The following is a 27,821-nucleotide window of genomic DNA, read 5'->3' as shown; positions in this document are numbered from 1 at the left end:
CTTTCCTGGAGATGGCTGAACACCTGCCTGACCATGGGAGGTGGTGAATGAATTCCTTGTTTTGCTTCGCTTGCATGCGCGGCTTTTGCTTTACCTATTAAACTGTTTTTATCTCAACCCTCGAGTTTTCTTACTTTTGCTCTTCCAATTCTCTCCCCCATCCCACCAGGGGGGAGTGAGTGAGCGGCTGGGTGGTGCTTAGCTGCCAGCTGGGGCTAAACCACGACACTGATTCTCTCCTTCCTGCAGGGTGTCAAGCAGCCTTTGATGCTGCATAGGTCTGAGCTACAGCACATGTTGGCCCGTACGCAGGAAATGTTTCAACTACCTCTGGGTTGAGTGGATTAAAACCGATAAAACATGTGTTACCAAAGACATTTTCCTCGGTGAGGTGTTTTTCTTTTTCAGGGTAAAGCTTTGGCTTATTTGTCTGTATCTTTCCTAAAAAACATGAACCCCAAGTGGTCAGGTAGAGCTGTTTTGTTAAAGAGGAGCTGCCAGTTTTAACATCATATGTCATATCTGTGAGCATTTTGAGAGAGAGCATTTAGAAAATCTGTGGAGATTCAGATATCCTCCTGGAAAATATCAGTTGGTTAAATTGTTCAGAGGTAAAAAAAAAACTTTTAGCACATTGCGATGCTGAAGTACTGAAAATATTTAACACATCTGAATAATAGTGAAAGTAGAAGATTTTGCAGATGAGTGAAAAATGAGAAAAGATAAATTATTAATATTCTAAAATACAGCAACACGGCACGTTAAGTAACTTAAATGTCTGTAAATGCAATAAGGACTAGATGCAAAAATAATAGGGTTTTTATAGACATATATAGATTATTTAGAAACAGAAGCAGTAAGTCTAGAGCTCTGTGATAATACAAGGGGGAAATCAGAAGAAGCTGCTGCATGCAAATCTGCCTCCTGCCTTTCAGTCTCCTCTTTCTAGTTCTGAAAGGATTTACCTATGCAGACACATACACACAGACACGTACGGTGACACGTTTACAGTGACTGCATGTTTAAGAAGTTACCATCTTGCTGGCTGAGTCATGATACCTGTGCCTGCCTCTAAGCCATTGCAGTAAAATCGAGTGAGACTAAAGCATCACTGAATGTAACTTAGCATCCCCTGATTAATCTTCTTAAAACTCTCATGATATTTGTGAATAAATCGTATTAACCACTGCCTGGTGGTTGAACTGAGCAAGTCTGGTTGCAATGCGTTTTGCCTGCTGCATTGGTAACGGCAGCAGTGAACACTGGAAGCAACGACTTCTACACACGCATGGTCACCAAAGAAGGCAGAATATGAACCACAGTTACTGAGGTCTGTACATGCTACGCAGTTTTAGTTAGCACAGGCATGGCTACTGATGCTGCTGAGCACTCCTTTCTTTGAAAGTTAAGCATACACTCCAGTGGAGACTTCAGGCACCAGCAAACTGGTTCTGTAGTATCTTAAGAGGGTACAGTAGAAGAGGTTGCTTTACCATCCTGTCTGCAAAAGTTACTGGCCGCCTCTCCCCAGAACAAGCAGAGCAGAATGCACTATGTAGTCCTGTCTGAGCTGCTCCCACTCCCAGCTCTTTACATGAGCTTAACCTATGGAGAAGGGTGAGCTGATGCTACTCACGAGGAGGTGGCTGCAGCACAGCCATGACTCTCTTGTAGCCTGATGTTCTCTCTGCTTGCTTGGGCAATACGAGCTCTCTGCTGACCTTAGCTATGTCCACTACCACCTTGGTGTGATTCAGGAGAACTCACATCTGCCATCTCAGAGCCCCTTAGCATAGGCTGGGCAGTTTCTGTCAGAGCTAGGATTAGAGCGGGAAGGCTCCTGATTGCTAGCCTGATCTTGCTTATGGCTGGGCTGGTTCTGTTGTGCCAAACTGCATCGTAGCTGTAGATTGGGGAAGCTCAAAAGATTACCACTCATTTCACTGCAGCACAGGTAAGGACTTAGATCTCTAAAAGCACTTTTTAATTCCTTGGTGTAAGAGTTTGGTATTTTTTCTGCAGAACATACTACTAGTACCAGTGTCAATGTACATTATAAACCTCAAGCTTTTCCCTTCCAGCAGTTATAGCACATCTACTCTACAGTTGGAAAATGGAAGCTGATGAGCCACCGATTCCAGTTCTGGCTACCTAAAAGCTGAAGTGTCAAGATGTAAGCGTTCAGGCTAATTTCTGACTTCTCTTGCCTATAATGCCACTGCTCTCTAAATCTGTTCACATCTCATTTTGTCAAAAGACAATTATCTTTTATAAAGTTTAAGCCTTTAAGCCTTCTTCAAAAGCAAATCTTTAGCTCATCAGCAGAATACATATTGTCCTTTGAGGTGGGAACAAGATCATTAGTAGACAATAGTGGTGCACACAAGTGGCTATTTTAAACTATTTTAAACTCAGTTGTATTGTCTAATTTAGAAAATAAATTATAAAATTGAAACTGAAGCTCTGATGGAGTTTGTGGTGGAACTAATATGACCAGCCCGTTTTAAAAAATTATACATAGGAAGCTCCAATAATATGTGTACTTTTATGCACATGGTAACACGTGCACTAGGAAAACTAAGCCCTTCGTCCAGATTTGGAGACAGCCACAGCCCTTTGTCACTGTTGATACATCTTTGTAACACCACGATTAGGAAAAGAAAACACCAGCATTTCAGATACCAATATTTCAGTTTGTATTGCTTTTTGTGGTACTGTAGCTAAAACTTAGAAAAGCATGCTAGTAAGTTTCAAGCTTTGCTCCAATAATTAAAGCATTGTGAAATGCCAAGAGAGAGCCCTTGCTTTGCTTTTACAAGCACTTGGCAGGTCATAAATAAAGCATGAGAAAAACAAAGGAAGTAAAATTGTGCCAGCCCCCAAAGCACCTTAAGGTTCATTTAATTGTCAGAAGGATTTTCCCAGTGAAGGGAAATTGCTTGTATAAAGTAAGATGCAAAGCAATTGATATTGGCAGCATTCGGTTTGCCTATGTATCTTATGCATTTTGTTTTATTCTACTGTACCACAATTTTTTACAATGTTAGCAGCTGCATGCTGGATAAGTTCAAGTTAGGTTAGTAATGAACACGTCCTTAGAAATTCTACAATTTTTACTGTTGTGGGGAGTCAAATGCATTATGATCAAAGATGTATTGGATAGCTGAGCACTTCTAATAAAAGAAAAAGATGTTGCATAAGATACCTTGAGTTTGAAGTTGGGGTAACCTACTTTTTTGTGAAAGGGACTTACTGTTGCAGTATGAACCGTTCAGCAACAGTGTTCCCCCCCAAAAAAAACCCCAACTCAAAACTGAGGAACTTTTCCTATCAGCCAGTTCAGCCGTTTCTGCATCTGTGATATGTCTATTGGTTTTAATCCATTTTAGTTTGGCATAAATTCCTCCATTTAGTTTATTCAATTAGGAGGAAATACCCAACGCAAAGGATGTTTGTAGTAGCCTATTGTCTGTTGTATATACCTTGCAGAGCCTGATTCTGCAAAAATATCAGTCAAATGAAACTAAAAGAAGTGTGCAAAGAACCCTCCATTATTAGTCCCTAAGAAAAATGCAAAGGGCTTTTAGCAAGTTAGTTTGTGTAAAGACCCTGGATCCTCTGGACAGATAATTGGAAATTCAGATATACAGAACCAAAACCCATACTCAGGCTACAGGTACAAAATTTCATTGACTTCCAAGTGCAACAGAGAGTTAAAGTAAATATCCTAGAATTAAGCCTGTTCTGTAGGCTTGTATTCTGATTTTTTTTTTCCTACTGTGAGTCTGCTGGTGTGCCTTCATTCATCATCAGCTCCTCCATTTCTGTCATGAGATATCTGTGTATTGTGTACAATACCTACTTGGATCTACTTTGCATCTACAAGGTCCAATAGAAAGACCGTGTAATAGTTCAGGGCTCAATACCTACTAGCATCTGTTTTCCCTGTGAAGTCCTAGGGTTTGTTTTCTGGCAATGGGACAGAAATGAAACTCGGGAAGAAATCTGAATCCCAGTAACCAACAGTTTTAGTTCTTAGTCTAGAGATCCTGCATAAAAAAACCTGACATTTTTGCACGGGCTTGGCTAAGTCAGTGGGACTACCGTCTGGTTGGCCTTGAATGCCTTCCTGCCTCCAAGAGACGGAAGCTGTAATAACAACTTCAACTTGAAAAGAAACGAAGAGCAAAAAATTATATATATTTTTACAGTTCTAGGACTGCGCTGTGACATAGCGCACTTTCTAGAAGAAACACATGAGACTGTGCATGTGTAAGCTTCTTTACTGAGCATTTCATGAGCAGATATGACAGACTTGACAAGAAATTAATGGTTAAATATAATTTTACAGCTACATGTATTTTTATAGTTTCCTGAAAGTTAAGATTTGTACAGACTTGCTTTAATTACCTAATTATAGAACAATTCATAATGCCAACCAGCTATCAGTTGACATTATCTGTGTATGTCAGCACGAGTTTGTTTTGCTGAGCTTTTGCTTAACTCATGACTCCCTTTAATTATTATACTCTATGAATCTATCAAAGGTGAATAATACAGCTTCTCCCACAACAGATATTCTGATATTTTCCACACGTTATGGTGTTAAGAATCTAATCATCAGCAGCAGCCACTTCTAAAGAAATTCTGATCTAAAGAATTGGATGCCAATCTGAAGATCTCCTTGGCAGCCGTAGCGCTGCCTGACTTTCTGTGGCACTGTTTGCCACGGCTGACTCATACACATGTGAAAGTTGCTATACCACATTGTTTTGTGAAATGAAGAATAAAGGATAGATAAGTCTTACTCTCTGGCCCAAGTAACTAACAAAAACCTGGAGTCCTCCGGATTGCTGAAGACAACTGTCAACTGGCTTTTCCACGCGTCTCTGCACACTTAACAAACCCCGTTTCCCTCGAGAGAACAGGAGGGAGCATGACTGTACGTACCAGCATTTAGCTGGCAACAAACCTTTTCCAGGCCTTTCTCAAGGCTGCACACCTGACGTTGCTGAGGGTCTTCACTAGGGCTCTCTTTTAGCTTTCAGCTCCTCTGCTCTTTTGCCTCACAAACTTTCAGAAAGCAATAGATGCATCCAGTGAAACTGTTATCTGACCAAACGCAAGGTGAGCTTTAGCTCCAGATCAAGACACCTAAATTCAGGTGTCTAAATAGGCTCAGTGGAGTCTATAGAGTGATTCTGTTTACCCTAAAAGAGACTCTCAATAGCTTGTCCGCTAAATGGCTTTTTAGTCTATGACTGAGCTGAGCTTCCAACGCAGTCAGTGTAGTGACGAGCTCTCCACTGACTCTAATGGACACATACCTCAGATGCAGACGCCTGTATTGGCTTCTTGGCATCAAACCGAACTCCATCCTACAGAATCAGTTCAGTACTTCAGTTCTTCAAAGCATCCAGATAGGACTGGCAGACACCATGCAGGATCTGTAGGTCACCCACACACTTTCTGACCAGCAGCTGAAGACCAAGTGAGGTACCCTAAAACATCTGAAATTGGGCAGCTGAATTGAGCCCTAGCTCCCTTCACGTGAAAGAGATTTCTTTTATAATTACTAAAAAAGCGTAAGCACCTCCTGGGTTAAGTTCATCTTGTTCTAAAGCAGATGTGTGAAACAGATGAGGTGAACATAGACAATCAAGGTGAGATGCAACCCGGTGCTGACATAAGTCTTGCATATGCCTTTCTTTGGGTGGAAAAGCACACCTGTGTTAAGGGTAGAGATTGCGAGTGTTTCATATACATCATTGTAATTTAAGACTAGCAGCTACATTCCCCAATTCTAATGAAACTTGACTATTTCAGTCTTCCTAGAGCATGCAATTAGGTTCTTTTTCCTTTAATTGAAAATGCTGCCTGCATGCTTCCTCTTTGTTCATTCTACTTAAGTTTATTGTTTCTTAAGAAGCCTGGCCCCCTTCCAGAAGGAAGCTTTGATGCCTCTCCTGATGGCACAACTTGGAGAAACACAGAGAATTTTTATTCTTCATTTCCATCTTAGTGGCAGCAGGCAGAAATAAATAATGTCCAGCTAAAACTTGGAAAGAATGACAACCATAATAAGGTTTTAGGGAGAGAAAAATCAAACTACATGTAAATGTCTGCAAAGTCTGTCAAGGATTTAAACATCATTCTGCAGACAGCGCTTACCTGGGGCTGCCACAAAGGCATTTTATTTATCAGAGGATCATTTTTTTATTAATATGAATGTGCATATTAAGTAAGATAATTAAGTACAGAGAGGTGAAACTATTTGAAAACAGTCTAGCACAAGACAGAAGTTCAAAACCATGCTGGGCGCTGTAAGAGTAAGGCCTGCCGTACTGGCTCAGGCTGGCGATACAGAGCTTCCCTAGCATCACGCTCTCCAACAGCGACCAAAGGCAGGTGCATAGATACGAGCGTAAGAGCAACATGGCATACGCCATAATTCCCGCCGTATTATGCCATATTATGCAATATTATGGCATAATACGCCGTAATTCCCTGAAAGCAATAGCGGCTCAGGGACCGGAGAGTACAAGACAACACTGAACAGAGGACCACGATAGTGTGAGTCAAGAACACAGGTAGCTTTAAAATCAATACTGGCATTTGGTGGAAAAGTACACTAAAGATAAATGGGCTTTTTTGTAATTTCACCAAGGTCATTTATAAAAAAAGGTGACGGTCAAAGAATTGAGTCTTGATGCTACTTCATTTCAACACATCTAACTGGGTCCATGCAGATTCCTGCAAATCAAATCTAATGCACCTACTTCACTTATTGACAAGGATCGAAAAAAAATAGGTTCTGAGGAGATGCTTGAAAGGGAATAGAGTGGAGTTTCAGGAAGATATTTATCTGAAAAAGAACTAATTGTTCACCCTTGTGAACTAATTTTTCACTAAAAATTCACTCTTACAAGTGACTTAAAAAGAAGTCTCTCTAACATTCTTTGACACCTTCTAATTTAACTCCAAACGCTGTGTGTTTTTCTTCTCCTCCCTCTCATTTTCCAAAGTGCTATTCAATATAGCAATTTAATAAAAATGAAATTTGAGAATTCTTTGTGCCAATCTAAAGAACGCAGATTAAAATCTATGCAACAGCTATCTGGATGACTGATTATTTTACACAAATGCACATGACAGGAAAGCTGTTATTAATGGAAGATGTTACACGGCTGAAGGTGGTTGGTATTTCCATTCAAGACATTTCAAGAAGAAAGAGAATACCAGCAAGAACTCCACAACACCAGTGACTATCAAAGAAAAGAAGAGCACAGCATCCATCTTTTAAAAAATGAAGTAAAGACCTGGATTTTTGAAGACACTTAAGATAAAACCTATACTCAAGTGCTTTGAGGAATCAGGGCCTATAAACTGAAGTCAAACTTCAGGAAACATTTGATTTAGCTTCTTCAAATCAAAGAACTAGCATTTTAAGAAGTCAAAATGAATGATCCAGAACTAAATATTTGGATTGTTTGCTTTGGATTTGCCAATTGTCAAGAGTAACGGGTAAGAGTAGTAAATCTGTATAAGATTGTACATGACCAGACAAATTAAAAGTGGCATATAATGAAGGGATGAGTGGCCAAGCGTATCTAATTAATATAATTTGGACTGAGTTGTTGCAAAATCTCATGGGAATATTAAAAACCACTTGGGTTTAAGTGTTACAATTCCATTATGACGTTGTTTTCAGAACGCCTCTTTGTACGCGCTGCTGCTGGCTATCGCTGCTTTACAGTGACAGGCACCTTTCACCGGTTTACGTGGGAATCACAGATTAAGGTCTGTAGGTTCAAAAAGATGACAATGGATGATAACTAATGCTTTTCCATGCAGGCATAAAACCCCACCTCTGTCACATCCAGAGGTGCACAACTAAACTAAGCCACCAAGGCTTAACTGGGCATGCCTTGCTGGAGCAGGCTGGGGTGCGGGGGCTATGACAGAGGTTCTGGGTTCCTAAAAAGAGCCCAGACCACTCTTCCCTGAATTGAAAACCTATCGACAGCGGGACCTTCACCAACTGCGCCAGTCATACTTCCCCAGTTAATTCAACATCTGTTTGCCACTTTCAGTCAAACCTAACAGATGGGTCACATCAGCTGGGAAAAAAAAAAAAAACCAAGACACCTCATCAGTACCCTGACTGAAGCACTTTGTGATGTGTCACAAATGGCTATTAAAAAGAAAAAAAAGACAGCTGGGGGGAGGTTTATCTTTACATTACACCCACTGATACTGTGCAGGTAGGAACACACTCAGACTTTGTCTGTTTTGAATCCTGCACCCCAAAGTTGTCCCTTTCCCACTCACCCTTTCTCCTCCCACCCAAACTCACTCCGTGGGCCTGGCAAAAGCTACCACCTTGCTTCCTACGGCTGTAGGTATTCCGCCCTCTGTAAGGTAGGTATGATTGCTACCTGCTTTGCATTATCACAATACAATCAACGTGATCTCTGGAAGGTGCTTAATTTGTTGCCACACATTTAAAATATGTTTATAAAACCTGGTTGATGAAGTTTCCCACTTTATACGATCAAAGTTTGATTAGTAATTTTGTGAACACTAGAATAATTAAAAGGCTAGTTTCCAAGCTAACCCTTCTAATAAGCACACGCAATTGCATTTTAAGCAATTGGGCACAAGAAAAATCAAGTATAGCTTAGTTTCTCACATTACCACTCATCTTTATTTTCCACTCTCAATATGCTTCATAAACATTGATGAATGCCTGTCAAAATGTAACTTTTACAAATGTGATGAAGATTTAATCAGACTGAAGATTACAATCAATGTTATTGTAAGCACTTACTGTGATAGAAAGATGGACAGTAGAAAGTTTTGAACAACTTTTGCAGTATATAAAGGCACTCCCTTGTGTTAGGTGACCATTTATCAAAATACCTTAAGTAGCTCGTTATCCTTTCTAGGACACAACCTTGCAACTCCCAGAACAGGAAGGAAAATGGCTTGGCTTGAGAAATGGTACTTTTTCCAAGGGAAAGGAGATAAAAGCCAATGGTTAATGTTTTTCAGAGGAATATCAGGAGTCCTTATGAGAGCAGAAGCATCACAACACCCCATGAATAGGAATACACCTGGAAAGCTCTAGGATACCAGTTGTCAGTTTTTCCCCTCCACCATGTTAGAAAAAGGTCACGATGATCACATCCACAACTTACAGAGATCCTGCTATCAGCACTGTCACTACTTCCAGTAAAGACACTATGCTGCACCAGAAGAACAAATCTAAAAAGGAATTTAAAGATTTTAAAATTTAAAAGAATTTTTGTTAGTTTCAGCTTCATAAAAAAAATTAAAGAACAGCAGGATACTGAAGCAACACAAAGAAAATAAATGAGAATGTGCAAGGTTGGAGGTACTGCTTCATCAGCAGGAAGATAAATACTCCTCCAGCTCCCAGGCTGTGCAGCATCACACTGCTTAAAGGCCCTGGGTAGGAAAACCTGCCAGTAATTATCATGGTTTGCAAATCACTTTTTTCAGTAATTACTTTGGAATTTAAGAAATTGTGTGTGTCCTCATTTTGGTCTTTGGTACAGTTGATGCAAGCAAAAGCAGCACAGCTCTAGGGTAATGTTGATTTGGGGCCATTTTGGCCACGTCTAAGTTCTGTGACCCCATAAAAGCAGATCTGTAAACAGTTGTCCAGACTATACACATTTCAAGGAAGTTTTCCTTTGAATTAGCTCTAATTTGGTCCCACAGGCAGAGAGGCATTCATGGTTGAAGCATATCAGGAGCGCTCCTGAAGTATGTCTTTGAGCTTAGTTTCATCCAAAAGGAATTCAATGAAGTGTTCAGAGAGCTCTGCAATATAAACTAAAGCTGGGTAAGTGGGGATGATGGAGAGTTCTGCTTCATAAGTGACCTTCTGATCCAAACTAACTCACCGACTTGGATGCACTTACTTCAGTTTTGACTGATTGTACTGGAAAGCAATGCCTTTTCTTTATCCAAACATAGACTTAACAAGTTGAAATGTTTGCACCTTGACTCCACAGGAGATACAGGATTGTTCAAGTCTTCTGGTCCCTCGTCAGTCCAGAAACAGCACACGGCAATGCAAAGATGAGCGTTGTGAACTTCCAGTAGATGTCTGGAGGATCTTCATTGTTTCTCCCAGCACCAGTCTCAAGGGGTCACTTTTTTTTCAGTGACAAAAGACAACTGGAAAGCTAACTCACCTTTGCTTTGTCGTCCCTTTGGGGTTAGGTGTTATTAACACGCAGATAGGGCCCAAGATATTCAAGAATACCAGCAAAAATGCCCAACCCTAGGGTTTTGTTGCTGGTTTGTTTTTTTAAAAAACTGAGCCATATAATGAATTGTACTTCCCTGTTGCCACAAGGTGAAAAAATTGGATCCAACTGTGGAAGTTTTATAGTTTAATGAGATCGTGATTCATGCAATGTTTCGGAACCATACATCATTCAGGTTTATAATTAGGTTTATATATATATAACAAGGAAGATGAAAAACCTCAGAAAACAGCTCGAAGAAAAAGAACTTTCCACTGATGAAAAATTTCTGTGCAACAAAATGACAAAAGATTGTGGACACCTAATCAAAGAAATTGGTCTTTTACAGTCTCAAGTACCACAAGCCAGAAGGCAACTTGACAGAGTCCTTTTTTTAAAGCAAGTTTATTGGGTTGGGGGGGGTGGCAGGGGACACTAGAGAAAAACGGTTTGAATAGTTTTAGCTGGAAAACAAGAAAAATTGACCATAACTATGTGAGAAACTGAGCATGGATAGAGTTTCAGAAAATATTTTTATTTTTCTGAAAATAGATGTCTGACTACAGTAATTTCTAAACAAGCTAGACCTGAGTAAAAGCAGACTTGTCCTTTGCATAGCATCCATGCCCATTACCTGGTTACTTCTCTTAAATCACAATGATCTGATTTGTACTTTACTTAGATTTAACAACAGTAGTAAGCAAACTGATAAAGCTTAGGAGTAAAGTAGCTTATTAGCACCAGCAGCTTAGCCAGCAAGCATCAGAAAAAGGATTTAAATCAGAAATTGAATCCCTGCCCCTTGCTTTTTAGCTGATAACAGCAGAAGATAGAGAATACCAATGAATCAATTGCGTCAGTCACTGACTCTGCTAAAACTGACAAGAAGCAAGAGTAGTACAGACTTGACATAAAATCTGTCAATATTGAGCCTGTCATCCCTATCACCTACATAATGTGGGATCTCTATTAAAAGTTGAGAGCGCTCAGTATCAAACTTGAAAAGCTGAACATATGCCACCTCTCATGACAGAGTTTACTAAATATCTGAAGCCTCAACAACTGTCACACTCTTCCCCACACTATCTAAAGAAGGGTGCAAATTAAATAACAGCAAGCTTAAATGAATAACCCTCTCCCTGGAGAGAAAGTGGGACACCTGATGTACTTGCATTTTGTCCCTCAGAGATGATGCTAAGGAGAAAACCACATGCCACAGAGGACGAGCGTTGCTTCTTGGCAGAGAGCAAACAAGAGGACATGACCAAGCTTTCAGAAAAGCTTTCCATGTCACAAGGCTGGCTGGCAATGCTTTGTGTCTTAGCAGCTCGAGCTTTGGCAATACCTCGATTTCTTCCACTTCACCTGCCCAAAAGATCTGCTGTGATCTAACACAATTGCATTCTGTACCATGTGTTATTCATAATTACAGTTGTGCCTGAAGGCACACACTTCAGCATGGAACCACCAGAGATTGCTTTGAGGCAAAGTTGGTATTACACTAATATTAAATGCATTAATAAGATAATTGCTTTGGCCATCCTGAACATAGAGAGGTCAAACGTCCAGGAGCAACCTTTATTTTAGCACCTGAAAAAACACTGAGGAGCGCTTTTTTTTTTCCTGGAATAAGTTGTTGAGTGTAAAAAATACCAAGTTTCAAACTATGTGCTTATCAAATAAGCTAAATATGGTATGAGGAGCTTGATGTCTGATTTGGTACAGGAAAAACAGCTGAGAGGTGGAGAGCAGCTGCATTTCAAAGTGAAATTCTGAGGTAGCCTCAGTACAGGAACAAAGGAAGGCAACCTGAGCTCAAACTTGCTTATCTGAAGTAACAACTGCAAGATGAAACGCAAAGCCCTTGTTGCATGTGAAAAGGTACTGCATGTTTTATCTTCTTTGTATCAATTGCATTAAGTACTGACTACACACAGGGTGTCAAACAGTGGATTCTCAAATCCCCATGTGGAAGCAGCTTTAAAAAAAAATTAAAGTTGGGAATTTAAGTCAGTTTAAAAACAAAATCTGACCTTCACATGGCAACAACAGGTTGCAGGCTTAATGCTACAACTCATTAACAAAGCTCTTATATACCGTTAAAAGGGGTGAGGTGTAAGCTGACTTGAAGTATCGAAGCACCCTAACACAAAAGTTCAAATTCCAACAGGGCTGACTCAGTCCTTCTGCCTTCCAAAGTACATAAATCTAATTCCATGCAGTTTTACTGTGAAAGGAATTCTTAAAAGCAGGGGTCCTCCTCCCCGCTGTGCTGAAGCTGAGAATTCCCTTTCCTATGATATTTTCTGTTTTCCTGCCATTCAAGAGAGAACTGACTGGCAGGCTCCACGTTGGGTCCAGCAATCAGGTGGTTACTCGTTGATATTAAATATACTGCTTTGAGAGCCCGATATTAAGTTATAGAAATACAAATGATTTGCAGTAATTTACAATTAGTGCAATATAATTCTAAACACTGGTTACATAAAAAGCCCCGAACTACATTTTAAGATACTTGACCTAAAATGTTTTTAAAGAGTGGCATCAAATCCAAAATTAATAGCTGTTGTTTGCTTACAAATAATTTATTAAGAATTCTAGCATATTAGCTATCTTCAGAATTCAAATTTGCAGGCAATTTACAGAGTTGTTTGGCCGATGTCCATGATGTATTCACTTTAAATATTTACTGTAACTGTTCTACCTTCAGTAGGTGTGGGGAAAGCCAGTCTTCATTAACATCAGTAAAAGCAAGGCAGCATCACAAAAAAACCCCACCCCGCCCAGTAGAAGATACTTATGTTACATAATTTCATGATTTTTTTCCTGTTTAATTCTTAGTTATTATGATTCCATTGAGAAAAATCAAGTGTGTTTTGCAACTATCAGCTCACATTGAGCATTCCAGACCCAGTTCTCCCTAACTCCACTGGGGTTCTTCCTACAGAACTCCTTTCCAGAGTTTTTACGTCTCCAGCAAGGAAGGAAGTCCGTCGATCTAGAGGGACAATCACTTCACAGCCAGCTAACAGAAGTGGAGAAAAGGTAATTACGAGCTCAACTGAAGCATTCCAGCCTGTGAAGAGAAGGGGGGAAAAAAAAAAAAGAGAGTATCTGGTGCAAGATAAACAGGTAGAAGTGTTTCTTCGAGAACAGTTGTTTGAGATTTTAGCCTGTGATGATAAAGAAATGAGTCATCATCCATCACAATGAATATACTCTAAAGTTAAATCATTTGATGTGGTAACTTAAAACCACATTCAGTTTTAGATTCTTTTCTAAACCTACATCAAAGAGGAGGAACTTCCAATAAATCTCATTAAACACCACAGGTTTACACAGGTACTCCAGTACTTTGGCTCTTGAATAGTGTTTTTCTCAGTACTTCAGGAGAACTTTATGAAGTATCTCAGCAAAAAGGAAAAAGAGACAATGATATAACTGGGGAAAACACATACATTGGGCAAAAGAACCTCCCTGAGATTACCCAGCAGGCCACGGCACGAATGGACAACAAAAGGGCTTTTAAAAAGCCCTGTCAAATGCTGTAATCAGACTACACCATTTCAATAGCTACCATTATTAAAGCAGTGGAAATAGTAACAACTGCAGTTAATACCTGTGCAGCACTATAATGAGATGATATTTTTATTAAGTTAAATGGTGTATAAGCACCAAAATTACCATACCAGTTCAGATTGACTGGTAGTCTCTCAATACTACTATTCAGGTTTCAAAACTCAAATGCTTCAGAGGAAGGTGCAAGCAATTCCAAGGGAAAAGTCTGCTTCCAGTATGAATATATATATATATATGCCTTTTTTTGCAGATTAACAGGTTTTTCCCCTGCGAGTATACAGTGGACACCATACCCCTTTCCACATCTTCCAGACAGTAAAAACCACCATTCGAGGAGGAATCCAGGGCAGAGTACCACCTTTCAACAGAAAGAGTTATTGACAACTTCTTTGTGAACGTTACATATTCATATATTGCTGTTTCTAGAACGTGAGTAGATCCTCTAAAGTTGTAAATTATGTTGGAGGCATGACAGTAAAGATGACTTTGAGATTACAACTCCAATAGTTTTGAAAAAATACAATTAAACATGGCAATGGTAATTTTTGCAAACTTAACCAGAGTAATGTTACATATTCCAAGCAGTTTATAAACATCTTGGCATATCAAGTCTCAGTAAGGTTTAAAAGCAAGCATCTTCCTAAATTCCAGTTACTCAGAGGTTAAAGATAAACCTTCCTACTCCCCCCTCTTTTCCAATTACCTCTATTTCTGAGAAAGATGACAAAAATGCACAGACATACTAATATTATATCCCATGACCTCAGTAGTCTAATTTTTCAAGTGGATGCAGAGAATAACTTGCAGAAAGAATGTATGACAACATTCAAAGAACACATGCAGGTCACTCACCAAATCAGCATTCCTGAAGAAAAATAGTCACAAAGTAAAAGGATCTTTCAATTAAAGCAGTACTTCAGAAATATACTTCCTACATTTCAGCAATGAGAAACACAACAAGAAAAACATTCCCAGGTAGGATTTATTTTGTCACACTTCTTCACTGATAACATTTTGCAATCTATACCCAGAAGGAGGAACTTAAGGCTTGTTTGAACAAGATGTAACCTAGGGAGACAGTATCTTGGGAGAATGCAGCACACACTGATAAAAACAACCCTTCCAAGCTAGAGGCATTTTAAGAGTTAATAGGAGTGGGATGCAGTTACCATTTCCTACCAAGTTGACAGTTTTGGCATTCAGTATCAATAAAATCTTTGAATGAATCGAACTAGTACTGTGCCTCTCCTGCATGAATTTGGGAAATAAATGCATTGAGGTGGTATAATCACTTACACGCTCAAAAAACCCCCTCTTCATTTGATTTGAAAAGAATTTGGGCTGTTTCTCAGCATAAGCTGGGTATTTCTTAACAGTTAACCCTGTAGGCGTTTTCAAGTTAAAAGGCTTGAAAGAGGCTGACAGCTTAGAAGTTTGATGTTAGGTCTATCCTTTAAAGGTCAGCATTTCAAGAGTTAAGGGCAGCATCATCAGCTCAACCACAGCAACATCAACTCAACCACACCGCAAAGATAAGCATCTTTTCCTGTCCTAGATGAATGCAACTAGACTTCAGGTCCATTAAGAAAGCTGCTAGAGACCATTTCATTCAGCACTGGCTTTTTTCATGACCCTCCTACAAACTTTGCAGTTCATCTCCTACAACTGCTTGCTGTCCCAATGTTAATTCTTATCTAATTAGATTGAATTTGCTGAATTTTAACAAACATTTCTTTTCCTGCTGCTCCTTTCTAGCTACAAAGTTAACGCTATTCTGTGGAATCTGAAGCTCTTTTCCTAACATACTTAGACAAAACATAATAATTTACACATGTTTAACAAGAAAACATCACATTACTATATAGCACTTAAGCTGAAAATATATTCAAGTCTTGAAACAATTCTCTGAGAAACACCATTCAGATGATTTTAAAAGTAATGCAGAAGTTTGTTCAATGGCCTACAAGTCATTTTCCAGGCTCTCCAAAAACTAGAGCTGTTTGTTGTCCCCCACAAGACAATTTTCTTATGCGCTTTACCTACATAGCAGACAGAAAGCTGTGCAGAGCCAGCTAATAGGAAAAGCTAATCAGACAGAGGCCTTAGTCTTCAGAAACCCCTAGTATCCAAGTCACGTCAAGATGTACAAGCAGACTTGCTTATCCAGGATACAGAACCTAAAATTTTCTCTACAGGGGAAGCAGAAAATTTTGAGGTTTTCAAATCCTTGAAAGAACTGACCAAGGGGTGATTTTTTAACTGAAGGAACCCACTTGTGCATAACCTACCAAAAGTAACACTCATTCAGGAAGGTAACAGAAGCCAAAGGATCAGTTCAAACACACATCCAGCAATATTCAGTCAAGAAGCTTTTGAGAAACCCAGGTGAAAGCACTTTTTCCAAACAGCTCAGGTTGGTGGGTCTGGAGAGAGGGAACAAAACACCAAGGCAAAGGTTTCGGGCACACACAGTGCAACTGAATTTCAGGAGATCCAATCCTTCTGGTATGCACTAGGCTGTGTCTAAAGCATCCCTTAAGTGATCTGCTCAATGTTGCGCTGAAGTTTGTCTAAAATCCAGTTTTAGGTATACACACCTTATCTGGGATGCTGGTTTTTGGAAACTAATTATCTTAAAGTGATCTGCCTTATTATGAGCGAAGTTTAAAATACAACCTTAAAATAGAGTTTATTTTCTATAAATTCTATTCTATGTCAGAAGCAGAAGTTAAGTCATTTGCAGCAAATGATTGTATGTTAACACTTATCCATCCCAAGAAATCTCTCTGCATCTGCTTGTGGAGGGTGAGGAGGCAGGGCACAGATAAAAATAGATAGAATGAAAGTTATTTTTTAAATTTATTTGCAGTATGGTAACTTAAAGACTGGTGCACATAGTATTAGAAGTCTTGAAATTATGTTTACATACCAATATGTTAGTGAGAAATTACTTATGTCTGTACTCTGAGGTGGCTAATCCAAATCAATTCATGTAAGCAAAACATTATGTATAGCTTATTTTAAACATTTGCTTCAAATTGCAATAATGTTAAATACAAAGTACTTGTTAAGCCAATTTTATTTTCCAGTTTAAGTCATAGAATCCTTCTAGTATATTTTTACCTTTTTTCACATAAGTGTTTTATAAACCCATAGTGAATTATATGTGGGATCTTCAACACCTCAAAGGGTTCAGCTCAGCAATGCCCCTGCCCCTGGATTTCAAACCTGCATTTTCTTTATTACAAAAGACTTATTTTATTACAGGTTTGTTAAAGGATACTATATGAAAACCAACTTAGTACTTTTTATGCATTGTGCCAATATTTAACCTTTACCATATTGTTTAGTGAAACACAGTAATGTGCTATTAAAACATAAAAGGCAACTCTCAGTTCTAAGGAGCCAACATTTATCAAATAAAAAATGGATAACAGATTACATAGTGAAGAGGGATGCTAACAGAAGGGTATATGGTAAAATATCTACAGAAAAGCTACTCAGTGGTACTACCTCCGCAGAGCCTGAACCACATTCTGGAGACACCGAATAAACTCAAAACTGGGCTTTCTTGCATAGCTTCATCAGAACGTTGTCACCAAATTGTTCTAGAAAGAAATACAGTGAATTGTCCGAAACATTCAAGTAGCAAACCAGAGGAACTGTAACAAATCCAAAAGCCTTTTTCTTATCACATTGCATTCAACATTTTCCTCCTTTTTCACTTTCTTTTGGCACAACAAGTTTTTCAGGCTGGTGGTGGTGTCAATTATCTTGCTTTCATTTATCTTACTAGTTTCCAAAGCCATTTAAATACAACAAAGTACAAAGGAACAGCCAATAAGGTACAGTTCTTGCAAAGTGAATTCTGCATCTGTGTGGAGTCAGCAGACTACAGAAATATTTTAGAATAGGTGGGAGATTTGTGTTTGAGTGGCAAGAACAGGAAAAGTCAAGTGAAACAAAACTGAAAGCAAGCAAACCACAGAGAGCAGCCTCATTAAAGAAAATCCTATTAAAAGCCTTACCAACTTAAAGCTAGGCAAAGAAAGCATCTTCTGCTAACAGCATTACTGCTGTGACCCCCAACTAGAAGCCTACCACATGCCAGTGTCCTGGCCACAAACTTTTCTTCACCTGATAACGCTTACTGTTTTCAGAAGGAAGAGGGGCATGTAGTAATACCTGAAAACTGCATTTGCAGAAGGAATGTGTGTCTCAAAAAGTAAGTGTACTATGGGGACCAGTAATTTCAACTCTTACTTCTTAGGGTGCATCATTGTGTTGACAACCAAGTATCATTTCTGGCTTTCAAAACTGGTTTCACTTCAGAAAATGATTTTACTAGAAGATCTGTTTGCAAACTGAACTATGAAAATTTTCTACACAATTGAAAAAAATGCCATTTTTCCTGCAAGATACATCTGACATTACAATTGAAAAATGCTTGCTATTGCATTGCAGCAACATTGGCGTACGCAAGACAAACACATTTTACGTTGTCTGTCTTCCTTACATTACACCTACTTCGACGAGGACTTCTAATCAAAGTGAATTTACTTACTGATTTGATTTTGTCCTGCATCACAGTTCCCCACCAGAAAGTGCTCTGTTTGCTTACTTCTAAAAGATAACTGCCACTGCTTGAAGAGACGAGAAAGCAAACAAAAACCCACAGAAAGGGGGAATCCCAACATCAGAACTCTGTGTTTGTCTGTTTTAATAACATACGTGATTCTTTTCATAAAACTACTTGTGTGGCATTGCCCCAAATAAGGAAATCTCAGACATTTGGTTTGAGAAGTATTTCATCAGAAGACAAAATGAAAGACTGGGTATCTTTTAATTTGATAAGGAAGACACTTTAAGGGCTTAGTCTTTCTTTTAAAAAGGAAAAAGCACCTCAAAAAACCCAAAACGAGACAAACTGAAATTCACTGCCATGTTACTACAGCATAGCTCCAGGATTTCTTAAGGGGAAGACTATTTCTAGTGCAAACAGAAACCTCTTCCTACTTTTTATAATAGTAAAGAAACTTGAGCTGTCCCTTTTAAGGCAATTCTTAGGAAATGTACTTTTATTAATTTAGAGCTCCCCAATTGAAGTAATATATTTAAAATAACTTCTGAATAAACAGCTCAGAAAATCCAGACTGCAGATAGCATCCAAACAAATTATTTTGGTTCTCCAACACAAGAACAGTGGATCTTCATTAAACTACTTCACACCATTTGCTAAAGAGATCGTATCACATTTCAATAGTCATTCCTCTCCCTCCAATCCTACCAAGGGCAATTACATGCAACTTCTAAAAGTAAGCAGTTAAGTATTACCAAGGAAACGATGATTGTCACAATGCAACAGAATATTAAGGCCAGTGAATAACTGAATATTTATAAATAACACTGATTTCTATTAAAGCCTGCTTTTCCAAATACAACCAGAACAAAAGCACAACAATTCTGTAGTGTACCAAGTGTATATTTCAATTTACTGTATGCAGTCTAACAACAAATTTGGTCATAATTTACCAGATATACATAAATGATTTAAGTAGTAAAAGAAGATTCAGTTCCAAGAGAGTAAGTTCATACCTTGAGGAAAAAAACAAAAAAAAACCAAAAAAAAAAGGAAAATACATTAAGAATGTAGAGCCAGGTCCAGTTTCTAAGCATTAAGTGAGCAGTATTCTAATAAAGCAGATTTAGGTGAATTTCAGATATATATATATATTTATATATATAGACAGATCTACCAATTGTAAACTATGGTTTTAAAGGGGATAAATGGGATGGAAAAATCTTTATGCTATACTTACATATTCACAAAGCAGAACATTACTTTAACGTTTAAAATACTTTTTCATTCATATCATCTTTGCCCAACTAATTTCTACTTTGGACCCCACCAGAATTACATATTACTCATTTCAGTCTAGAACAATGAGAATAAGATGTATTCTTCAGTGTAAAAAAAAAAAAAAGAGGCACCCCACCCTCCCCACCCTCCCCCAAAAAACTAATCATCTGTCAGGTTTACAATGATGTGGAAACTACCAATGAAACAAGTGGATGATAAAAAAAGCATTTTAATTCCCATATAACTGTAGTTCAAACTTATCTCAGCTTCAATCAGCAAAAACAATGTCTTAACATTATGTTACTGTTCTACTGATGTAAAGGACAACAGTAAAGCTTGTCTCTTTAAATACATACCAACTGTGATCAGATGGAGCACCATTAAGATTCTGTCCGTCAAAGCATAGTTCAAAGTTATCCACACAACTAGCATAATTTAGTTACCTGATATAAAATAGGAAAAAATATACTCATTTTAAAATTAAACAAAGCTGAAAAATATGGTGACTGTCAATTGGTTTTTATACAGTACTGTCACACTGGCCTAGCTATGTGTCATGATAAATGCTCTGCATATTTACTCGTTGTGACATAATAGTACATCAGATGTATTGTTCCAATGATTGCCTGAATTAATTTGCCTTAGGCTAGACAACACAGAGGAGTTTAAGATGAAAGTGTAATGCCCTCCCCTCCCTATGAAAGAGGCCTGAAATCATTGGTACAATATTACAAGCTTAGGAAAAAAATCCACATGGCTACAAAAATTCAAGTTTCAATGCCTCCTAGAAAATTTGAAATAAAGACTGTAGGGAGCATATCATCCTGAAAAGCAGACAACTCAAAAGAGCATTATTTTGCTTTGGACTTTTTGTTTTTCTTAAAAAAAAAATTCCAGCAAATTAAGTCAAAAGATAAATGTAATTGGTTTATATTAAACACTAGCAACAACCCATTAAGTACAAAAGAATAAAAAATAGTTTGTGTTCATTTTAATGACGAACGATGGGCACAATAGCCTAGTGTCCAATTCATATCACATAAACTAGCCAAAAACTGGACAAGTAAGAAATTATCAACCAAAGAGTTGTTTAATATGACACTTTCTCCATTCCTTGTATTTTTATTCTGTGGGACTGAGGTATACACCAGGGAAGTCAAAAAGTTTGAGAGGAGGGGGCCTTAGAGGAGGGAGGAAACATTATTACATCAGATACCTTTTAGCATGACTACCTCTTTTGACTAAGTGGCAGAAGAGTTACCCATGCTCTGATCAGTCTATTATTTTCATTATTGGTCATTTCTTCTGCAAGATCATTTTGGAACTGATGAATCAATAACAACCTTCTTGAAAATTCAAAACTGTGAAGAAACAGACACTAAATTAATGCCATTATTAACTTCTCCAGTGCTTATCACCTATACCACCTGCCAGCATAGAGCAAAAAGTTTTAAAACCAAATTTCAATACGGTGTTGGCATTATCTATGATGCATATTTAAATGATTGGCTTTCACCTATCAGAGTATGGGAGAGGTAAGGTTTGTATGGCAAAGACATGCTTGTGGAAACAAGAGCCACTAGCCCAAATTAGCTTCACTGGTTCACTGACAAACTACGAGTGGATTTAGGAAAGCTGTCTTTGTATTTCCATACCAGGTTGCAATTTTCTGCATTCATGTTAACAGATTCATGAATGTGTAACATAAGTACAGTTACTACGTCTGAATAGGACCCAAGTAGCTATATCCTATAAATAATAAAAAATACATTTTTCTTTTGATAACTGACTGTAGATGTGAGGACTCTGTATAATTCAACCAAATGGTTGTATGCTGTACAGTCCTGTGCAAATATCATAAAAAAATTAATAATCCTTTTTTGCTATAAGGCTTTGACCCTACATTTTTCACAGCAACATAACTACCATCCAGCCTGTACCATATTTCGCAAGCCTTCAGTCCAAAAATTCAAATAGTCAATCCATATAGTGTCCATTTGCGGCACCCTGAAGTCATATGCTCTGTCAGTCATCTAAAGGCATACAAACTTCCCCAGATTCATCCCATCGAGACTGGTCATTCTGTTCTTCTACATCATCACCAAGCTCCTCATCACCTTCTCCCACTTCATTTTCCTCGTATTCTTCATCCCTAGGGAAGTCTGTGTCCTGCACCTGGTCTGCTCCCTCTTGCCCTCCAGGTTGAGATTTATCTGCACAGTCTACACAAACTCCATAACGTCGTGATCCATGTCTTATTCCAACACTGGCTGCTAGCATGAAAATCTTCTTACACACCATACATTTATACTTTTTATCCTTTTTATGCACCTATGGAAGAGAAATGTTAACAGCTGAAAAAATGCCTGTCAGGTTGCATTTGCATATAGTACTAGAAAACTATTATTAATTACTAATACAAAAATTCTTTTGAACTCTTCTGAAAGATACCCCAACACTGTTCAGAGAGAGAGAAGTACTCCTAGAGATCCATTTTGACTACATGAACTACTGCCCACAACCAAACTACCCGCTTACTGTTCAGCGGGTAGCTGAATAGCTGCCTGTTCCGTAAGCAGTGAGTGTCCATTTTGTAACTACTCACTGTACAGAACAAGACTCTGAAAGGCAATGAGAACAGTATAAGCACTGATGTTGCACACAGGATAATATCTCATTTAGAAAATTGACTTTACAATTTTAAGTCCTAGAACAAGCAGGAGTTATTAAATTCTGTATGAATTCAAAGAGCAAGGTCCTTCTTCCACACCTCCCTCCCAGCACAACCAAACCCAACATCATCTTTCCAGGTCCCTTTGGTGAATTTTTTGTCCTGTATGTAGCATGAGCTTGTGTGTAAAATTAGAAGGCTGCTATTGACTAACTTGACTAAACATAAATTTTAATATTGAATTTGGGAGTATGTTACTTGTACAAGTAACGGAATTCAGCAACCATGTATAATAGTTATCATCTTGGAAAAAAATAAGTTGAAGACCTCTTTCTTCTATCTGGTGTCCCCACAACAGATTACAACTATGTGCTTAAAATATCTCATTTTGAGGTCCCATTGAAAAAGTTGCCATTTTAGATAAAACTGAAATTACCACCCAGATGAGGGAAAAAAACCAAGGTCAAGATACAAATAGTTACTTTAGTCCCACTGTATAATCTGTACAGCTCATACTACATGTTTTTTCCTCAGCCTCCAGACTTGTTATGATAATGTTTCACACAACACAGAATGTTTTGAGGTGTTTGTTGAATGGGGGGAGGGAGGGGAGAAGGGATGGAAGAAAGGTGTTCAGACTCCACCAGGGAGAGCACACTTCAGTTATAGCACAGGGCTGGGCTGAGCTCACTCTATAGCTATTTTCACCCTGTCTGACTTCATCTCCCTTCCTGGAGGGGGAAAAAAAAAAAAAAAAAAATAAAAATCTTCAGCTACAAGACCTGGTCAGATACTGCAGGACAGAAACCCAAAGTCCCACTCTACTCTTCCTGGTAGACCGACTACCGCCCAACTGTTGCTATCTTCCCTGGTGAGCCACAAAGGAAGAAGTAGAGTAGCTGCTGGGCCGTGTTACACGGTATCACCACCAGTAAGGTGATAATGACCTAACCTCCTCTGCTCAGCCACAGAGCTGCCCCATACCATCACCACCTCTACCACTGCAGTCATCTACATACACTACAAAATAAAATGTCCTTCAGACTCTGTAACATCATAGGTACTCCTGTCCTTTCAGGCATCTAAGCCTTCACCAGGTGGCATGGGAGAAGGAAGAAAGGCAGCAGTAGCAGGGTGGAAAGATGTGTATCTAAGATGAGAAGCCCAGTGGAACATAAGAAAGATGCTGGTTCTAAAATTTACGTAGGAGCTATTAACATATGCCTTTCCTACCTGTAGAGCAGTTTAAGGAATACTTAAAATTACTACAGTGGTCTTATAAATATCTTCTAGAATTATATCCTGATACGACTCAGGTTATTATTTACTTTTAATAATATTACTGGCTAACAGAAAGTCCATTTCATGATAGCGCAAGCTAGAAAGGAAAGTTAGGAAGACTTACACCAAAAGCTCTTTTCTGCATCCGCATTAAAACTTGGAAGCTCACAACCACTTTTTCTACGCAGTGAGGAACAAAAAGCCAACTGCGAGGAGGCTATGGAGACTTATGGAACACCTTCATGAGGGAGCAAGGTGGTCCACTGATTCTCAAAGGACTGAGGAAAGCTACCAAAATGGAAAAGTAAAGTGCAATTTACCCCATTCCATGTCCTAACCTATTTTGAGTATCTGCAAAATGTGTTGCAAAATGAGTTTTTTAAAATCACAGCTTGGAGAAGTGTTATTACCTTCTCAACACCAATATGATCTTGCTTTTATTACTCCCCTAAAACACACCTTGGATTTTATACAGTCAGTATTATAATGAAGTCTTAATTTCCTTACAGACTAGATACAAAGTACCTGCAAAATACCCAAGACAGATAATACTTTCTCTGGATCCTCAGATGAACAGTACTCAAGTCAAATCCTGAGTTATGCAACATGCACAGGACAGGGTAAGCTCAACTGCTGATTATGGTATTGGTAGAAGGCAAGTCAGAAGGATGTTTACATTCCACATCTCAAATATTTTCATTCTTTCCTAAATCTTAAAGCAGATACTATACTACAGCTTTGTCTCGTTGTGAAATAAGTATTTCGGAACTACCCCAAGATATTGTGCCACTGCTGATTAACAGGGTGTCCTCACAGAAAATGGTGATGCAGCATTATAGAACAAGATGATGTGCTATTCTGTTGCAGTAACACTAAGCCCAAATTCCCTTTCATTATCTACAGAATACTTACACATACTGCATCTCTATCATGTCACTTTCAAAATCATCTTGAAATTATCTCTATCAGAATTCCAGCAACTGTCTTAATTGATACTGCATTTTCCATTACAAATGTAAGAGGTATAGTTATCACAGGGAGATGTTCATCTTCATCCATTTTAGATTAAGGTAAAACAGTTTACATTGTGGCAAATCAGAGAACAGTGTTTCTCCCAACTACCAAAACATCTGAAAAAACACAAAAACCCACTCGTACAGGTGCACACACACACACACACACTTGAGGTTACCTACCAAGGAATGTCTCTTTACATGCTCTCTTCGAGTAAACAGCTTCCCACAGATGTCACAACTGAAAGATCTCACGCCTGTGTGAATGAGCAAGTGTCTCTTTAGTGTTCTTCTGTATTTGGCTACATAATTACAGTGTGGACACTTCAACTTGTTCATGATTAAAGCAGAGGAATCGCCTACAAGAAAATAAGCCATCAGGAGAAAAGACGATGAAACACAAAAACCCCACCTATTTCAATATGTTCTGCCTGGTGCACAAAAATAAACAGGTGCCAAAACAATAAAGCACCCACATGACTTTTCATCAGCCAAATCAGGACAATGTCTGCCTGCAGAAACTACAAATACCAGTAGGTTCTGCATGCGTGATCTTGCTAGAAAAATACCTACTTGTTACCAAGGAATTTTAACTACAGAAGTACAGATCAATTCTTTGAAAAGAAGTATTATTTCATGAATCAGAGCAAGTTAGCTGCAGGCTAGCAGTATTCCATTTTCTAGAGGTCACCTATACCAGAAAACACTTTATTCTGGATTAGAAACCCTCTAGCTCTGCAGCATTTAGATGGCTACAATCTTCTCTCCCAATATTCTATTTAGAATTATGTGCAGGAACTGCCTGCCAAGATCTGACTCTACAAATAAATAAAAAAATAAAGTACAACTAAGCAAGAACAAATATTGACAAAAGGAGTAGGACAGTAAGAGGTAGCATAATTCTGAAATAGTTAAAAAGGAAGTTATTGGTTTAGATCTTCGCTATTCTCTACCCAAAGTCTATTTTGGTCTAACAGTAGAAAAAATAAAGAGGGCAGAAAAAACTTCTGGAAGTAGCAATATCCCACTTCGTCCTTATGATGGGAGAGAGCTATTTACATATCCTTGGACCAAGGATAACATAGCTTGCTCAAAGGATACGTGCAAAACAGGTTTACTATAGCTGCCTATTACTGTGTGAAATAGAAAAGCACATGATGCTGTGACAGCTATGAAGGTCACACAGGAATACAAGGAGTATTTTGAGAATAGGATACTGACTCAACTTACTACAGGTGCGAATTTATGAACATGATCATAACCACCTAAAAGCATCCAAAAAGCACTGGCTAAGTCTACATGATTATATGTGTAAGAGTTTCTAATGTTCATGCTGGCAGGAAGAAAGCAAAAGTAATTGTGTGTTATGTGCATGGGCCTGCACGCCTATATCTAAGATGCCTTCTCCCAGCTTCAAAAGCCATCATAACACAGAAGTTAAGTTTTGCTAATATTCAAAAGTTTGCCTTGGTATATCAGAGCACTCATGCAAGCCACACGTCAGTATAATGTTACATAATGGCTTACATGAAGAAAAGTAATTTCAAAAAAAGGTTTTAAATTGCAGTCTTATACACATCAACAGGGGTATGACAGACAGGCAGACATCAGGGCTGTAAGATATATGGGAATTTAATGGTTTAAGAACAGGCAAACCTCCTAAGACCCAAGTTCTAATCCCTTGCCTGCTAGTGAATTTCGCCTTTTGTCTAACCCAGTTACTTCCACTGTAAAAACCAAAATATTTAAAGTAAACCATAAACCACATCCCAGTAATAGCTCAAAGCCAGAGAAGAGGTAGGCATTACTATTACGCAGTCCTTAAGATCCTCTTTTTACTTAAGACTTTATGTATTTTAAGGATCTAGCAGTAATTATTTTAGATGCGGTGGGTTTTTTGGTATGTTTTCAGACAGAAAAATAATTACAGATAATTGGTTGCTTGAACTACTAAGGCAGGCACATAAACTGTGAAAAGGTAGGTTATAAAAGACAGGTTTGACTGAAGAGGGCTTTAGTAATGGCTGCATTGAATTCAAAACCTTTATTGCAATGAAGTTTTTATTTTTAATAGCGAGAAGTATGCTCTGAGATCTACTTTTAAAATTATATTTAACTTTATATCTTCATCAACCAAGTGTTCAATTTCAAAGCCAATTTATCTGTAGTTAGCTTACTGGGGGGGGGTAGGGGGGGAGCTATCAGATCATTAAAGATCTCAGGTATCTTCATATTCAGGCACAACACAAGAGCTGATATAAATCATGTTCTGTTTCTACTTTTCCATACATTTGAATTCCTTTTTCTCCCTCCAAGGAAGTACTCCTATTTACATTATCCAGAAAGGCAAATGATATGGAAGAAGATTATGTAAACACTTAATCTTATAAATCTCTAAACAAATTAATCAAATATTACCAGCAGGGACACAGAAGATAAAGAACGCCTATCAGAGGCAAAAAACAACCTCCTCTCCATCAGATATACTTGCCGTTTTCCCAAGCTTCTTTTGGCCAAGATTCCGGCAGCAGTCCATACTTGAAGTCACTTGAAGTACCCGGCAGCAGTCCATACTTGAAGTCACTTGAAGTACCCGGCAGCAGTCCATACTTGAAGTCACTTGAAGTACCCGGCAACAGTCCATACTTGAAGTCACTTGAAGTACCTATTACAGACACAGTCTTACTTTAGCTTCCCAGGTTCTAATCAGCCATGTTGTTTAGCAAAATATATATCCTTTCTAAACTGTGACAAAGAAGTTTCAAACATTAAAATAATAATATTTTTTCACATAATCTTCAATACTGAAGAAATAACTGCATTCCTCATTTCAATGGAATTAGACCTTTGAACTACTCTCCACGGCACCATTTCTTCTCCCCATCCTGAGAAAAATTCAAAGCCTTTTTCATACTACAGGAACTCTTATGGTAAGGATATTTATTCCCTCACCATCATCATGACAGGGCTAAGAAGTTTTCCACTGGATTCTCTTTACAACTGCTTTGTGCAGTGACTTCATCTGGTCTACCACAGGCTGTCCAGGTGGTACAAAAGTAAACATTTCCTACTGGAGGTGTGATTTTCTTTATGGCCTTAAAATATCTCAGTGATACATAAAGTGCTTTAAATACCGT

General features: G+C 38.4%; 1 protein-coding gene across 8 annotated transcripts in view; it reads right to left on the bottom strand.

Annotated features, from left to right (window-relative positions):
- Positions 1-16,566: 16,566 nt before the first annotated feature.
- Positions 16,567-27,821, bottom strand: part of ZBTB10 (zinc finger and BTB domain containing 10) — a 33,801-nt gene continuing 22,546 nt past the window's right edge. Inside the window, exons 3-8 of one of the 8 annotated variants that reach the window (XR_012774506.1) lie at positions 27,176-27,349; positions 24,868-25,043; positions 21,837-22,050; positions 20,936-21,080; positions 20,076-20,162; positions 18,533-19,454 (exon numbers count right to left, since the gene is read on the bottom strand). Coding sequence is in view for 1 of the 8 variants with exons in the window: in XM_075494851.1 (XP_075350966.1) it covers positions 21,745-22,050; positions 24,868-25,043; positions 27,176-27,349 (656 nt within the window). In the remaining 7 variants the exon portion in view is untranslated. Of the gene's footprint in view, positions 17,468-18,423; positions 18,503-18,532; positions 19,455-19,871; positions 22,051-24,867; positions 25,044-27,175; positions 27,350-27,821 lie in introns of those variants that run through there. The other 7 variants (XR_012774507.1, XR_012774503.1, XR_012774505.1 and 4 more) reach the window with 7 other exon arrangements.

Source organism: Mycteria americana, chromosome 2 (genome assembly GCF_035582795.1).
Source record: "Mycteria americana isolate JAX WOST 10 ecotype Jacksonville Zoo and Gardens chromosome 2, USCA_MyAme_1.0, whole genome shotgun sequence".
In the NCBI taxonomy this organism is placed as follows: domain Eukaryota; kingdom Metazoa; phylum Chordata; class Aves; order Ciconiiformes; family Ciconiidae; genus Mycteria; species Mycteria americana.
This window is presented reverse-complemented; position numbering and strand designations above follow the sequence as displayed.